We start from the raw sequence: 17,160 nt of genomic DNA, 5'->3' as shown, positions 1-17,160 counted from the left end.
CTCGATAAACTTAATATAGTAATAATATATATTAAACTTAAGATACCATTAGATTAACAAATAATCTCAAAACACTATCTACGAATATCTTCAATGCGGTCTATCTACCCGACCTGATTCTCGATCTATACTTTGTGGAAAATAAAATTATTTTATGTGTCATTATTCCTACCTTGATGGATATAGGTTGCGTTTTTACCCAATATGAGAAGCAACACACATTGATGAATCTCAATGATTAGACAATAGTGGTCCTTATTAACTAATCGTTATACCCTTCTTACTTAGTTACCTGTTGTAACTTGTTACATTGGTTGTGAGTGGGAGTTTAGTTTTCGTCTAGGTATGAGACCTTGGATTGTTATTGCATACTCACCTTCTGTTGCAATTGTACATACTGTTTTTTTATCTATCAAATTGGATGTTGAAGTTTTTCTGATGGTATGTTTCTAAGAATTTCTTTTTTTTTGTTTTTCTACATCAATCGTATTTTTAAAATATTTTTTATAATGTTATGTAATTTTCCTAATACAGTCCATTTTTAAAATATAAACTATAGCATAACTGTTCAAAGATTTAAAAATAAATAAATAAATAAATTTTTTAGTTAATTTTCAACTATATATTTACAAAACTGAAGTCTAAAAATGCATTGTAGTACTATTAAAAGAATCCCGAACTCATATCTAGTTTAATTTATTTGATTGTCATTTTCAAATCTTCATGTGTAAGGGTTCTTATGTGAAAGTATGCATCATGCTAATGAGTATGTGTTGTTTTGGTTTCAAAAACACAACACAGGCACACGTGTGCACGTGCAACCCTAGACCGATTCTAAGACCACTGTAGGCTCTTAAAACGCACCCCTTTTAAAGCGACAACTTAAATACATTTTTCATTATACATGATTGTGGTAAAAAATATATATACACAATCATGTGCTTGTAATTTCATCACACATCGGTGTGCAAAAACCTACATAACTTTATGATTGGTGGAAAGCCAATTCCTCATGCTAAATGAGTAAATTTATAGAGCCCTAGTATTTCCACCATCAAGTAAGTTTAAGTCAAATCAAAACATGTATTTCATGCTAATATTTTGGTATTCCATCATAAGCTCTTTTTCCGTATTAAAAAGGGTATATAGTTGTATACATTAGTAATAAATCATCATCATCGTACTCAGTATATCCCACCAATAGCAAAGCTATGGTAGGGTCTGAGGAGGGTAAAATGTAGACAGCCTTACCTCTACCCCATAGGAATAAAGCGGCTGCTTCCTGTGAGACCCTCGGCTCGATAGTAGTTTTGCATCAAGCCTTGGACTAAGGCACATAACACTCAACCATCGGGACACCGGCTGATTGGTGCACGTACCCTTGTCTTTCGACTGTCAACGCCACCACATGATGTCTGATTAACTTTCCGTCACTTTTAACGTTATTTTCACAAGATAGTAAAATAACGTCAAAATTAGTGCAATTTCACTTTTGCACATCCGAGAGTTCACACATATATACATTATATGCGCAGACCGCAAGCAGGACGCATACTTTAGTAATAAATGACAGAGTTATATACCAAAGAGTACATAACCGTCACTGAAAACTAATTTCCATATTTAAAACTTGAAAATTAATTTATAACTGAGCTCACATTATACTAGCATAATTAATATACAAGATCGCGTTTCTCTTTTATAATATGTTAAAACTCTTAGTTTTCAATAAAACAACATAAAACTTATAGGTTTTGATGAACTTTATATGAAGAATCTAAATCTTGAAACTTCCAACTCACAATATTTAACCAAATTCTCAATTTACTTGCATTTAGGTATTTTTAGGTAAACTCTAGCGAGTACATATCATCCCCAATTAGTCTCAACTCACCAAATACAATATAACCAAAGATTAGGAATCGATCATGTGCATAATTGGCACACACTATCATCAAACTAATTACACATAGACAATAACCTAATCCCCTATAGTGTGAGCTAATCTGCATATTCTTCTACCATACGTGGATAACATAATGTGGTTCATGCTCATCAAGGCGGCCATAATTATTTAAGTGGGCATATAAATGGTTTACCTAACAAGTCAAGATGCATAACAAAAAGTACAATTTCTTTTAATACAAACAAATCTTGCTAATCAGAACGCAGGCATCCAGTTCCCCATTCTACAGTTAATGACATTAGACACATGGCTCGACTAATAGCATCTTGCCAACCTTGACACTAGCCACCATCAAATTAATGGTGGCCTTAGGTATCTCACTATAAACAAGTCCTTACTGTGGAGTGTGGAGAACTACTATACTTACTACACTAGATGGTATATTATATGCCAAATGAAACGCATAAGCTTGCTTAACACGTCGTTATATGAAACGAACGTTGCTTGTCTTCATCAAAACACATCCAAGTTTTGCATTCGTAGGCATAATATGAAGCAACAAAACAAGCAAGCTTTGGTAAACCAAAAACTCCAAATATTAAACTGAGGTGTTATACATTAAATTAATCAACCATTCATCGACGTTTAGAACATATAATCTACTTGCCATGAACCTGGCAAATTTATATCTCTTTAAACAAAACAAAAAAATATATAAAAAATTCAATAACAGATATCTATCCACCATGCCAAACACAAACTTCACCTCTTTATTAGAAGATATCAGGATGGAATCGTCCAGGAATGGAGTTGTTTCCCTGAGCTTGTTTTAAATGCATTGTCAATGCATAGTTATTCACCTGCAGCCATCAACAACATTCAACCAACTTTAATATATATATATACATGCTATTCATTTTACTATTTAAAAAAAAGCATAAAGTCAAGTTCTAAGGGTTGACCTCAAGTGTCCTTAACTGCTCTTGATACTGAGATAATAACTGTTTCAACTGCTGCACCTCTACTGTCCTCTCATCAAATTCTTTTTGGCGTTCATGTTGAATCGCTACAGCACGTTTTAGTATTGCATTCTCCCTCAAAATGACTTCAATCTGTTGCTTGAACAATATATTTTCCTGAAATAAACCGTACAACCAAATTAGATGGTTGAAAAAAGAGTACACGCTATACACACTTGTATGTTTGTGTTTGGGAAACTTGCCTTTTGAAGGGTTTCTGCAGCATCACCAGCAGCACGTTCGGTTATGGATTTCTCCAAACTTTCAAGAACCCGCATGGCACGAAGTCTAGCATCATCAATGCTGGTAGCACTTGTCATTTCTGTCACAAACAATTCAACCCATTCTGCACCATTTTTGGGTGAGTTTTCTGAAGGAACATCTTCACTAGCAGTAACCTGGCCTATATAAGTCAGTGAAAAAACTTTATCCGTTAAATGAACAATAACATGCGAAAGCCAAAGTGTAAGCAGTAAGCCTGAAGATGAAATCAAACAAATTACCTTTATCTATTATTGTGTCTGACTGCACTGGTGAACTTGTGATCCCGTTCACATATCCAAGAGAGAGCTCATTGAGACTCTTGATGGCAGAATCTAAATCATTTCCACTCCTTTCTAGTGCTTCTTCCAGAAGCTAAAAACACAGTTACGTCTTTACAGTTAGAATATTAACATAGAATAACGGTGACGTAATTATAGACACTAAGCTTGACATAACAAAATGTACTTGCTGACTAGTTCACATTCACATAAACACTAAATAAATTCAGACCAGATGACCCACAGGCATAAGCAACGTAAGTGACATGTATGCACCCAAATCACCATCACAAACAGACGATAATACAACTTCTTCTAGATTCTATCATACACTTTTCTTTAATTGGGAAAAACACACCTTGCGTCCGAAATCTGGACTCCATCACATTCAAACATTGGCTAATCCAGGCTAATTGTTGATAAACCAAATTAAACAATCGCTGAATCTAGTGCTTTAGCCTAACTATCCATAACCAAAAAATAGCATACAGTAATTGAACCATTCTAGACATGTACATAGAAGCGTTGTGTGTAACTAAACAATTCAACTCGATGAATAAATTTGCTGGATTCGTCAATCAATCTACATAATTTGAATTAACAATGAATCAACCGTATTGAATCAAGCCAATCACAAGCAGATAAAATAGAACCAGAACATAACAACCGCATAAGTTGAACTAATTAGATAGACATACGATTACAATAGATTAAAAAACCCAAATCACCATCACAAACAAATGATAATACAATGCAACCACATCTAGATTCTATCATACAACCTTTTCAATTGAAATATAAAACAAAATTTTCTTCAAGCATCGGCTAATCCGCGCCTAAACTTAATAAAGCTAAATTAAACAATTTCTAAACATAGGGTTTTAACTTATAACCTAATTAATAATTATCATTAACCAAAATAATATCATAAAAGCCACAACTTACAACATGCTAATTAAATCAATCTAAACATATATAATTCCAATTCTATTCTAATTACTAAACCCATCAATCAATCACCGATCTACCTATTTTCAATTAATAACAAACCAACAGTGTCACATCAATTCAATCACAAGCAATAAAAATAACACAAACCTAACAATTTCACAACAATTGACAGTTAAAAACGAATAAAAACCCTACCTTCTTATCCATATTAGGGAAAACCAGGCGGAGCTTATCGACGAGAGACGGCGAAGGCGGAGAGTTAGCGAAAGACGAAAAGCGAACCGGAGAAGTTGAAGTAAAGCAACGAAGTTTCTTGGAAGCCGGAGGCGATGCAGAATTAGGCGACGTTTGTAGGTCTTCAAAGAACGATCTCTTCCCACACACAATCGCAGACATCGTTTGTTCAAATCGATCAATCAATCAAATTCAAACCAGCAGGTGTCCGATTGGATGTGATTGGATTGGATCCGATTAGATCAGAAACATCCGGCCGAGAATTACGAAGCTAGGGTTAGGGTTTTGTTGGGAGCAAATGGGATGATGATATTGTTTTGTTGGTGGAGATGATGGGTGGGTTTTATTTATAGGGTGGTGAAAAGCGGTTTAAATCATGCTTTTGACTAAGTGACACGTTGGATCCCTATATTTTCTGGGTTTTTTTACTTTTGTCATCAAAAGTTGGAAGAAATTATTTTTGGGGAATTAATTTTATCATATTTTCTTGGATCTATCATACTCATACCATTAGTGTACCCACAATTTACATGTGGCAAGTGGGTTGGGTTGGGTCCACCGGGTCATGAGTCGAAATAGGTTAGGGTTAGAATGGGTCAATTAGAAAATGGTTGTTTTGGTTTGGGTCGGAACATGTTAGGGTCGGAACGGGTCAGGACGAGTTTCGAGTTTTTTTTTAACGAGGATAACGACGGAAGCATTTTAGTTTTTTAGATTTTTTATTTTTTATTTATATTTTGAGTTATGATTTTTTTATTATTATTTTTTTAATTTTTTTATCGACTGGGAAGGTTGGATTTTGGGCAAGGCTTGGAGGTCGGTTTGTCACGAGAATTTTCAAAATTGAGTTGGTAGTGACTACATGAGCTGTTAAAAATTAAAAAAGAAAATGGCAAGCAAATGATAATGCAATTAAATGAGTTTTTGGTGTTTTTAAAGAGTACGCAATTTTCAGTTATGACAGCTGACTATACATGATTTGAGGTGTTTTTAAGTCTTATTATGGATGTGTTATACGGGTGTTAGTAAATATATAGGAGACTTTAATGCAAGTTGCTATATCCGACATGAATTACCTTTTTATACTATATGTTACTCGCACGTGTGCTGTGGCGTATTAACTTTCGCACTCGTATTATTAATTAGCGATTACTTATTAGGGTTTGATACGTTTCTATATTTATGGTTCTCTCTTTTGTTTATAAAACCTCTATAATTTATTGTTCAGATAGAAAAAAAATGTTTAATCAACTCAAAGCAACGTAAGATATAATTGGAATACTTTATGCATTGTAAAATGAGTATAACAATAAAAGTTAAATAAAGATGTCTCTCGACGATTATTCTTGTTGATTCCATGTAGTACGTTGTTGATGGATATGAGAATTACGATTCATTACCATCACATTTTCTTTTAATCATTGTAATTACACGTCCACATTAACTACTTTTTTTAAGTAAGATTAACAATATATTACGTTGAGGATGTTGTTGTATCAAACATACGCCCCTTATATTAAGAATGCCATCAAGTTGTTCTTTCCTTAACAATGTAGTAATTGTTTTTTGCTACGTATTTCAAACTTTGCAAAACAACAAAGTTCGAATTTGTTGACTGTTTTTATCGATCGATCGAGAGAGAGATATTGGTGGGAGAAGACTCGAAGGAATCGCTTTATTAGGTATTTACACCTACTCTAACATTATATAGACTTCTATAATATTAAAAGGTATAAACGTTAGAAATGTATGGTTGTTGGATTATAGTGTTGTCATCATGATGGCAAGGTCCGAAACATTTGTTTTGTCTTTATATATGATATTGTTAATACACCAGTTTTGAAGTCACCGATGTGCAAATATGATGCAGTCTTTGATTAATTAAGTTGGCTAAAGGCTCCAACATATTTTGTGGGTTCACACGAAGATCCAGAGCTATGACACGACCAGATCGCACTTATCTTTTAATAAGTTAAGAACATTGCACAAAACCACTTAAATGTTGGTCAATTTATAATAAACCAACCACAAAGCTCTCATCTTTTGATAAGTTAAGAACGCTACACAACACCACTTAAATGAGCGTTAGTTGATTTATTATAAACCAACCACGAATAACATTAATCTTATATTTATTCTAAAGACCATCTATATGTTCGAATAATCATCATCATTATCAATAAAATATCATCCATACATAACGATCTATCTGTATGATGTAACTCTACATGTTTAAGTAGGGCTTTTAACAAGTGATACTCGTTGTCAAAATTTCTTGGCTATCTTAATTAGTATTGTCTTATCTTCCTCCTACACGTTATTAGTTTTTATTGTTAACTATGGATAAGAATATTTTTTATTTGAATATATATTTATTATTATTATTAAACAAATATTATTATAACACAACTCGCGAGCCTAAGATAGTATGCGAAGCTCGAAGGTTCTTGACTTCTTTCACTAAAAGATTCAAGATCCATTTGCAGAGGAGTACATAACAGGGTCAAACAACTTTTTTGAAGGAACTAAATATGTATGAACTTTGGATAAACTGGAAGACATTATTGAAATAAAACAAGTTGCATATATTTATTTACAATAAAAACAACTTCCAAGTCGGCCATTAGCATTAGTTACTTACATCAAACACACGATCCATTCAATCATCTAGCTATACACAGGAGCCACAGAACCGTCCCTCGCGAGCATATTTGCAACAGGCGATGGTAGCCACTTCACCTTACCACCACCGTTCTGCCCATCTTGACCCAGACCGCTACCACCACCTCGTGCCCGACCCGCACAACCTTTCTTCAGTCTAGCACCTACACCATGACCCACCATGAACCCAAACTTCAAAGCCGTAAGCACACCAAATGCAATCATAACTGGCCTCACAGCCCAATGATGATCCTCAACATGCTGATACTTATCCACCAAAGTGGAACACGTATCAAACGAAACATGCTCAACTTCACCTGGATCGGCTAGATACGAATCACACTCGCCTTTAAAAACAAATTTCCCAGGAAAACGCACAATAAGACACCCGCTTGGAAGTATTTGCGTAATCTTACCAGTCGCCCATATTCCTTCTCGTTTATGTACCCACGGAAACCGAGGTGTGACCACGTTCTCCTTTAGTTTCACAAACTGACCCACGGAAAACGGGTCTGCCATTTGGAGCTGAGAACAGTGTCCTTTCCATAGGGTCTCTAGCCCTATAAACCCGACACTTACAGTTCCATCACGGTCTATCGAGTGTAGAATGCCAATAACCGAATGGTTTCGGCTTGGCTCTAGTAAGTGCACCCAGTCACCAGCGGCTAACCCAGAAGTGACCCGCTCTAGAGTGGTGATGTTAACTCTTAACGGGTTGTGGATTCCTTGGACTCGAACTAGAACAAAACCATCTCGATCAGTGTCTTTTTCCAAACCCACTACGGTTCCTTCGGGTACAGCCATGTTTTTGCAATTGTTTGGGGCTTTTCGGGACCGAACAATATCGCCTACTTGCAGATGATCTTTTGTTAGAAACCATGTGGAGTAACTGCTACCTTTAAGTGTTCTGTCTGCTGATATTCTGTTTTCTAGACCAATCCACTCTCCATCATTAAACACCGCATCACGTGAACTGCAAAATCAATTTCAATTTCACTTATTTATAATGAATATGTTAAGCAACAAACAGCAGTAGTTGTTTTCTGCTGTATACTTGTAAAAAGATCATCAAAACAGTTCTGATTGAAATGAGCTGGCCTGTAAATGAACGAGCAAACACAAACAAAGCTGAATCATGCTCGTCAACTTAACCGAACAAACGATCGAACACGAACAGCTAAACGAAGGGAGTTTTCTTGTTCGTGTTCGTTCGTTAAGAAAATGAGCATGTTCCATGTTCGTTTACAACACAAACAAACAGTTCACGAACGTAAACGAATACAAAAGAACGAATATAATAAACGAACTTGGATTAACAGATATAATTGGGTGGACAACAATTAACATAAATGAACTTTCGCGATCATAAATGAAAGAACGAGACATTGTTCATGTTCGTTTATTTAACTAAATGAACAAAAAATGTTGTTCGTGCTTGTTTGTTTAGCAAATAAACAAACATAAACAAACTTCCCACAGGAGGGTTCAATGAACGTTTAGTTCGTTTACAAGCCTAGAAACGAGTCATCTTCGTACGGGTCGGGTTGAACCATAATATCTTTCACACTCAATAAAATGAATAAGAGGTGCTCTCAACCCGTTTCCACGTAGCTAGATTTGTTGATTTCATTCATTTGAAGCAAAACATAATCAAACACAGGATATGAATACAAAACTTAATCAAATACGCACATAGAACCTACCTTTCAAAAGCATGCAGAATATCTGCAATAAGCGGTCGATTACGAAGATCATACTCAAAACAGCCATTAAGAACATTTTCAACAGCAGGAGGTAGACCATTTGGAACCTGCGGTTTTTCTCGTTTCACCACAACAGAATTGTATATCTCACCAACCGATTTACCAAACCATGGTTGTACACCTGTCAACATCTCCAAAACACAGCACCCGAATCCCCAACTATCAGTCTCAACACTAACCGGACCTCTAAGTTCTGGCTCCCATTGTTCCGGAGCCATGTAATTAGGTGATCCAAGCTTCAGAGACATGTTCAGATCAGGCAACTGGGCCCCACGAAGAAGAAACGGGATCCCAAAATCTCCAAGAACCACTTGATCATGTTCATCAAGAAGAAGATTAGTTGGCTTAATATTCAGCACCAAGGCACCTAACATATGCACTTCATGAATTCCTTTAGCTAGTCCCACTCCATACCTGCAATATATAATATAACCATTAATATTTAATAGTCTTGTATGTTAATCGTTATAAGCCTATTATAAAATCCACCTCAGCACATCAGGCAATGTAAGTTTTCCTCCTTTAAGCTTAGCCATTCGATCACCAACCGACCCTTCATAAAACTTCATGATGATACAAATTTGTGGAGATGCCTGAAAGTAACAGATTTGTGAATTAATCACATAGCATGTTATATTGTATGATACTAGTTATTAAATATATAAGTTGCTACCTTTCTAGATATGATTGAGATACCGTGCAACCAGCAAACACTTGGTAGTTTACGAAATCTAAGGAATAAATCCTCAAACTTTACCATAAACTTTGGTATGTCTTCTTCTTTTATAGGATGTAACATCTTAATGGCCACTTCATGATACTCATCGTAATCATGTGACGATTGATGATGTGTAGCCAACCAAACATCCCCAAACGGTCCATGCCCGATCCTGTGCTTAAGTTTCAATAACGAGGCATTTATTTGAGGATTTGGTAGATTCGGTGTTGCTACAACGGTTCTAAGATGTTCAGGATCACCTTCATAGAGCATATAATCGAAAGAAGGCAGCGTTGGCTCTGTTCCTGCCTTTTCAGCCATTTGCTTTTAAAACTGCATACACAAAAAGAATATACAGCTGTCAATCCAATCAGTAGACCAATTCACATCAAGCTAATAGCTGCCACAATAACATTCATCTTCTTAAATCAACTAATTAGTGACCATAAATGGTTTTCCATAATCACAAACCTATTAACATAATTAAGATGTAAGAAGCCTTAAATGCAAAGCTTCTATACTCTATACATCAGTTTCTCTCATCAAAGTCACACTAATCACAATTATAGCAAGTAAATCCTCTCTTTATTCTTCACTGCTTAAGCAATGTAAGCCACATAACAGAAACCTATGATCCCCTAACCTGATTTACAGTAAATGCTAACCTTCTTACTACACCGAAAACAGGCACTAGACAGTCTGCTAACTGAACTGTAACAACTATATTCTTCATTTTAATCAACTCATTTGTGACCATAAACATTTTTTCATAATCACAAACCTAATAACATCCTCAAGATGTAAGAAGCCTTAAATGCAAACCTCAGTTTCTCTCATCAAAATCACACTAATCACAATTACAGCACATTAATATGTTATTAACCTCTTTATTCTTCAAAGTTTAAGCAAAGTAAGCCATATGACACAAATCAATGATCACCTAACCTGATACTGATATACAGTAAACCCTAACCTACTCACTACTCTGAAAACAGTTACTACACATAACACAATAAACAATTCGTACGAAATTAAACTGATGTATCGATGATCTACTATCATTTAATTACTATTTGTGGAAATTTAGGGCTAACAGTAATCAAATTTTCGTGAACACAAAAGGAGAGTGTAATTAAACAGACAGTTAAGTGTAAAATCAGTTTAATTGAACGTACAGGACGAAGAAGATACAATTGATCGGTGTAAGAGTGTAAGTGTTAAGTGAACAAAGATCGGTTCAAGTAACGTACAGTTTATATGATAATCGGAGCTGTAAAACGCCAAACGATCGGAGAAATTGTGAATATTGTTGCAAAAGAGTGTACGTTTGGGAGTCGTGAAAGTGAAGTCGGTTGCAGCAGGAGGTGGGAGCACGTTACATAACTGTTGTGACGTACCAAAAGAGAGAACCTTCATCGACACTCAATGTTTTGTAATTTTATAATGGAAGTACATTACCAGTATCGAAAATAAAGATACAGAAAATCGTTAAAAAATGTGTGTCGATAAATGCTTACTAGCATCGTGGGCAAAAAATCGCTAAAATACCGAACTATATTGTACCGATTTTCGGAACCTTTAAAAGTGGATAGCTAATTCGTATCGAAAATACCCAGTCTAATATTGTGTATAGTATCGTTTGCTCGTCCCTACTGTGAACGATGTTTAGACAAATTATTATTTGCCACGAATGTGATTTTGATGAGTTAACACTCACGTAATTATTTTAATTCTAACCTTACATGACTTCGTTATGGAAATGGTTGGGAACTATATGAATGGTTTTGATAATGGTCAATACCTTATCAAAAGAAACTGGTTTTATTTGTAGATTAAGCATCCGCCTTCTCCATCATGTCGTTGGTGTCAAATAACCAACCCATGTAGCTATACCAAAATCATGAATGTGACTATGTGGATCCTTCTCCGAGTCAAGATATTGATGGTGATTCTATGGATGCTCGCTCAAAATATTAGATCACCCTAAATGTATACAGAAAATCAATGAAATCGTTAGTTACAATATACAAATCGTACTTTGTGTTTTAATAGAAGTACGTTGAGTAAAATAAAGGACAAGTGAGACCCGTATAGCTTGAGCCCCTATATAAGCAAAAGTGTATTCAAGCCATTTGGGTATCTTGAAACTATGGTGCAATAGAAGCCTATGATAAGATATACTTACACCCAACATTCTAGTTAATAAGTAAACCAAAAATGCTTTCCAAAAAGCATCCCGAGTGAATGTAAATGGTGCAAAAAGTGCCAAAAACATGTAGAAACAAAATAGCATAGGTTGTTTTAATGGTCTATTGTCTAAGAGCATTCTCAACGGCTTACCTAAATTTTTGTGAGTGAGTTTTGCAAATTATAGGATAAGGTTAAGAGTGGTTATGAGTAGAGAAGAGAGAAAAGTTTGTGATTTTTTTTGTAAATTTGGAGAAACAATGGTTGCCCTTATTTATGTTTTAATATTTGTAGAATTGGTTGTGAGTAAAGCATAAAGAAAACTGTAATGATAAAGTATAAAAAGTATTATTTAATTAAATATGAGAGAAATATAGTGATTTTAGTGTAATTATAGAGATAGGGATGAGAGACCTGCTGAGAATTCTATAAGGACCTCCATTTTCGTCCCCAAAATAAGAGGTTCCGTTTCCATGAAACCATCATATTATGCTCTAATTCCTTTGCATCAATTAACTATATATTTGTGTTGTAATAGATTTTTATCCATCTTTATAGAGTACTTGCTATAATTAGGTGTGTAAATTGCAAGTATTTATATAGCAAAATGTACGTTTACAAAGTCCATTTTGGACGGTGAGAAGTTAAAGTGGGAGTTTAAAAATTATGTTAAACGAAGTGATGCTCTATAAATGTTACACAGAGAAGTTGAAACATGTACATGTACGTATCTTTATATTGCACACTCGTCATTAGCCTCTTATGGTAAACAAATTGGTGCTCCATCAATGTTACGTAGCAAAGTTGAAACATGTACATATACACTTTAATGGCAAATGAACGACAAACCGATGCTCCATTAATGTTGCATCCAGCTTTGTCTGAATGAGTTCAAGTCCGGTGTTACTGCTGCTTTTGATGACACAATGATAATATCTAATAGAATCATTGCGCATTAGGAATAGATTTGTTTATAACTCCATGAATATGTTTATAATTCTTTGAAATAATATCTCTAATTAAATATAACTTGTAAATAGACAGACATAAATGAGAGTTTATGGTTTCTGTTATTATTTAAGATGATACTTAAATATCCAACTGGTGATGGCTTTTTTTTTAACGGTCAATGAATTCTCTAAATGAACTACTGGCTAGATTCACCATATTGGGATGTACTAGCCTTTCAATCCGGGGAAAACTCTCACCTGAGGTCAATGCCTATGAACACTCGTCCGAAGGCACGACAGGTGAGATAAAACTCGTTCAGTTCAATGATCCAATTAGGCTCCCATCATCACCTAGTACCGTCGAATTAAATGAAGGAACATGAGTCAAATCTGGGTCATATGAAGCAGTAACTCTCTTATAATTGTTGATCATAAATTCTTGATTTACAACGAATACAAATAAATTTGGTGATTCTAAATGATTTTTAACATTTTATCATTTAGTATTTAGAAATATTTAAAAATCAAATTCGGACACTTGCATAATTTACTCTTATTAGTTTATTCGCTTGCTATTATGACATAACGACATTATCGGTTGTTGCATTTTTGCTTTTAATAATCATTTTTAGATAATACTTACATATCGACTTGGTGATGCCAAAGTCCTGATTATAATAAAAACAAAGAAATTTGATGATTCTTTCAACTTTTTAATTTAAAAAAAAAATCATAAATTAGTTGAAAGTAATAATTTGAGCGTTCTAATATTGCATTATTTTAGTCTTTTAGGACGGATCATATTTCGCTCACCCTGATCATAAATACTTTCTCAGTCATCATAAGTTGATTATTCACAACTCTCATATTACACCAATCAATTTAATTAAGTACTTTCTCTCTTTAGAAGGACGATTACTTATTCTCACGCCAGATGGTGGTTACGAGAAGCCCCTATCTTGTCTTTCCCGTAACGAGCTCATGGTAGTTTGTTTTGCGGTATACGAATCCGGTTCTAGCTCTACTCTTGACTTGTTTTATCCTAATTTTATCCATTAACCTTTACCCGGTGAAAATATAGATTTAACCCGAACACAGTTTGGATATATGTTTCTTCAGTAATGAAACCTGAATCTAATAAAAAAAACTAAAACCTTAAATATTTAGGATGGGTAATACCCATTCCATTAAGATATGGGACAGATTTGTAATATGCCCAATTACTCATCTCATACCCGATCCATTGCCGTCCCAATATAACGGTACCCTTAATATTAAATTTCATACCAATCCTTCAATTTCCCATGATATTTGACAAGCCTTCTTTGACTTTTAAGTTTTACCATACACAGGGTGATCTCCCACTTCCATACACAACATTTTGGGGGAGGACATGAGTAGTTCAATAAAGAAAAACAGGATCTTTGTGATTTTCTGTTCGTGATCTTTGGTTCGATCATAACGTCCAGGTTTTATCACCAATGGGCCTTCGGGCGAGTGGGTTTTTCCCGAAACTGAAGAAAACTTGAAGGCGCTTAAGAACCCTGTACGACTGGGTTAGACCAGCTAGCGGTGATCTTTTGCCATCAGGTCACCCCATACGAAGTACTAAGCAATTCTATGTTTGTTAGCCGTTAAAAAAAATTCTCCCACTTCCACACTTAAAAACTTCACAAATACCACAGTAATATCCACACACTAAATAGTAAATAGAAAACAAAAATAAACAACACAAAACACTTTGAACAACTTATACATACAAACCTCTTCATCTCTATGTCCCAACATTTTCAATTTCTTGTTTTCTTTCTCTATCTTCAGAAACAAAATCAGAACTATCATCAGCAACAGACACCCCATCATTATAATCACCACAAAACATTTCATCATTCTCCAAACCAACAACCTTCTCCTTAGACTCACCCTTCAACAACTCAACCACTTCAAGAATCGTCGGTCTTTTCTCGGGCTGATTTCGTGCACAAACAAGCCCAACGAGAACCGCCCGTTTCATTTCCTCAACATCATACTCCCCTTTCAGTTTCGGGTCTGCAATTTCACTAAACTTTCTTTGACACGCCAATGGCAGTGCCCACTCGGTGATCGACCTTCTTGTTGCAGAACTTAGTTTCTCAATCGGTTTCTTGCCACTAGCTAACTCGAGCAAAAGAATTCCAAAACTATAAACATCACAACTCTCGGATGCTTTTCCTAGCATCGCGTATTCAGGTGCTAAATACCCGAGTGTACCCTTCACTCTAGTCGTCACGTGAGTCACACCATCTGGGATTAACTTTGCAAACCCGAAATCCGCCACTTGGGCGTTGAACTCTGCATCTAGTAACACATTGCTTGCTTTGATATCTCTATGAATAATATGTGGTGTGGCATGATGATGAAGATATCTGGATTATACAAAATTTCAAATATATAATCAAGAAACTATAAAAATGTAAGCTTTAAACTTTAATTAGTCATTTGGGCTTACAAAATTCCTTCTGCAGATCCAATGGCAATATTCATTCTTTTATTCCAATCAAGAAGGCATTCAGCAGAGTGTTGACCATGAAGATGTGACAGTAGACTAAGATTAGGCATGTAATCATACACAATCAAACGTTCTTGACCTTCTGCGCAATATCCACGTAAGCTGAGTAGGTTTTTGTGTCGAACACGTGCAAGGATTTCAACTTCAACTGCAAATTCCATCTCTGCTTTGTTGCTGTAAACCTTCAATCTCTTCACCGCAATCTACACATTCAGTTGAAATGAACTAATTAGGGGTGTAAATGAACCCAGCTGCTCGTGAGCTACTTGAGATAAGTTTGTTAAAAACTCGAATCAAGCCGCACTTAAACGACCTTGAGCCCGAGCTCGAGCTTTTATTAAGCCTCATTAAATTAACGAGCTCGAGCCGGCTTGGGAGCCTAAACAAGCTTTTAATTTGTATAATTTTTATGTACTAAATTTACATAACTATTATTATATTTAATAAGATAATATATATATAATTCATAATTATAAATATATATTAAACTATAAAAGTATACATATAAAAATAATTAAATAACTAATAAATAATAAATGAACAGAGCTCGAGCTTGACAAACTATGCATGAGCCAAGCTCGGGTTTTAGAATAACAAATCTAAACGAGATCGAGCCCGACTAAATTAAAACGAGCCGAGCTAGGCTCATAATAATAATAATAAAAAAGGGAGTGAAGAATTACTTGAGATCCATCCCAAAGCTGGCCCCAATAAACACTACCAAATCCACCTTCACCAAGCTTGTTATCATAATTAAAATTGTTTGTAGCAGAATGCAATTCCTTCAATGAGAATATCCTCCATGTTGACTGTTTCTTCTTGTTCTGTTTCCTGCAAAATTTTAAAAAAACAAATAAATAAAACCCTAATTCAAAATCAACCAGAAGCAATTCACTAATTCAACATCATTTATCACAATCATATCACTAATCGCTTCAATCATACACTTAACATTGACAATTTCCCCAATTTGATAAAAGTCAAAATCGATTGCCGTTGACTTACTCAAATTAGCTAACAAACAAACACTGAAAACATGGAATTGAAAGAGTTTAAAGCATAATGAAACAAAAAGTCAACGAATTGAGCGAGTTCAGAGTTCAGATTATGGGTTTGTTGAATCAATTCAACAGCGATTTAAGTGAAACGTACCGATCGAGTCCTCCAAAGCAACAAAACATAGAACGGTAATCCATAAGCCGACAATCGTCAAACGCGTATAGTCAAATTGACCAATTCATAGCTACAAGTGAAAGAAAAAGACAACACCCACAACGAAAATTCGATAGATTGAATCAAATTCTCAATCAAAAAAGGGTTTCCGATCGTAAACAGAGAAGCTTTTGTGAATTGTAATTTAATAATAATAATCCAACAGAGGATGAGCCAACAGGAAGCAAAATGGGAAGCGTGAAGGTATGGTATTGTATTGGTTATGGGAGAAAGCTGACAATTTTAGAGAGAGAGAGAGAGAAAGAAGAAGCAGCCAGTACTATTGGAGTTCCATGACTTTACCGGTAGGAGGGATGGTGGGGAAGGAGGTGCTGAGGTGGCCCATTTTTATATTTCCCTTTTTCCTACTATTTTTTTATTTCAAACTTTGAATTTAGTCTACTTTTCGGTTTACTCGTGCTAGTGCGGTGGAGTTTCTTAGCCGAGTTTAACAGGTCATGCATAATAA

General features: G+C 35.1%; 3 protein-coding genes across 3 annotated transcripts; all 3 read right to left on the bottom strand.

Annotated features, from left to right (window-relative positions):
• Window positions 1–2,487: 2,487 nt before the first annotated feature.
• LOC143530976 (uncharacterized) lies at window positions 2,488–4,868 on the bottom strand. The gene is made up of 5 exons (XM_077026380.1): window positions 4,614–4,868; window positions 3,429–3,561; window positions 3,129–3,328; window positions 2,869–3,042; window positions 2,488–2,766 (listed from the first exon to the last, which is right to left on the bottom strand). The coding sequence occupies exons 1-5, from the start codon at window positions 4,812–4,814 to the stop codon at window positions 2,680–2,682; spliced, it is 795 nt and encodes a 264-aa protein (XP_076882495.1). The 5' UTR covers window positions 4,815–4,868; the 3' UTR covers window positions 2,488–2,679.
• A 2,379-nt stretch (window positions 4,869–7,247) lies between these two features.
• Window positions 7,248–11,216, bottom strand: LOC143531009 (protein KINASE OF THE OUTER CHLOROPLAST MEMBRANE 1-like). Its single transcript, XM_077026411.1, has 5 exons — window positions 11,045–11,216; window positions 9,750–10,127; window positions 9,566–9,669; window positions 9,017–9,490; window positions 7,248–8,286 (listed from the first exon to the last, which is right to left on the bottom strand). The coding sequence occupies exons 2-5, from the start codon at window positions 10,113–10,115 to the stop codon at window positions 7,320–7,322; spliced, it is 1,911 nt and encodes a 636-aa protein (XP_076882526.1). The 5' UTR covers window positions 10,116–10,127; window positions 11,045–11,216; the 3' UTR covers window positions 7,248–7,319.
• Window positions 11,217–14,569: 3,353 nt separating this feature from the next.
• On the bottom strand, window positions 14,570–16,765 carry LOC143531008 (PTI1-like tyrosine-protein kinase At3g15890). The gene is made up of 4 exons (XM_077026410.1): window positions 16,632–16,765; window positions 16,163–16,310; window positions 15,420–15,682; window positions 14,570–15,336 (listed from the first exon to the last, which is right to left on the bottom strand). The coding sequence occupies exons 1-4, from the start codon at window positions 16,673–16,675 to the stop codon at window positions 14,706–14,708; spliced, it is 1,086 nt and encodes a 361-aa protein (XP_076882525.1). The 5' UTR covers window positions 16,676–16,765; the 3' UTR covers window positions 14,570–14,705.
• Window positions 16,766–17,160: the final 395 nt, after the last annotated feature.

Source organism: Bidens hawaiensis, unplaced genomic scaffold, assembly GCF_021521415.1.
Source record: "Bidens hawaiensis isolate Kalapana, Puna unplaced genomic scaffold, B.hawaiensis_p1.1 tig00009070_1, whole genome shotgun sequence".
NCBI lineage: Eukaryota > Viridiplantae > Streptophyta > Magnoliopsida > Asterales > Asteraceae > Bidens > Bidens hawaiensis.
Note: the sequence above shows the minus strand (reverse complement) of the source record. Positions and strands in the feature narration are given on the sequence as shown.

Bases quoted from the DNA above. Each gene is read 5' to 3' on its own strand.
- LOC143530976 (XM_077026380.1), bottom strand. From the start codon at position 4,814: ATGTCTGCGATTGTGTGTGGGAAGAGATCGTTCTTTGAAGACCTACAA. The intron at 3,562-4,613 runs GTAGGGTTTTTA...CTGTGTTTTTAG, and splicing joins TCCCTAATATGGATAAGAAG to CTTCTGGAAGAAGCACTAGA. The intron at 2,767-2,868 runs GTCAACCCTTAG...TGATGGCTGCAG, and splicing joins AGCAGTTAAGGACACTTGAG to GTGAATAACTATGCATTGAC.
- LOC143531009 (XM_077026411.1), bottom strand. From the start codon at position 10,115: ATGGCTGAAAAGGCAGGAACAGAGCCAACGCTGCCTTCTTTCGATTAT. The intron at 9,491-9,565 runs GTGGATTTTATA...TATATATTGCAG, and splicing joins ACATTGCCTGATGTGCTGAG to GTATGGAGTGGGACTAGCTA. The intron at 8,287-9,016 runs GTAGGTTCTATG...TTGATTTTGCAG, and splicing joins ATTCTGCATGCTTTTGAAAG to TTCACGTGATGCGGTGTTTA.
- LOC143531008 (XM_077026410.1), bottom strand. From the start codon at position 16,675: ATGGATTACCGTTCTATGTTTTGTTGCTTTGGAGGACTCGATCG. The intron at 16,311-16,631 runs GTACGTTTCACT...AAAATTTTGCAG, and splicing joins TGCTTTGGAGGACTCGATCG to GAAACAGAACAAGAAGAAAC. The intron at 15,683-16,162 runs GTAATTCTTCAC...CTGAATGTGTAG, and splicing joins AGCTTTGGGATGGATCTCAA to ATTGCGGTGAAGAGATTGAA.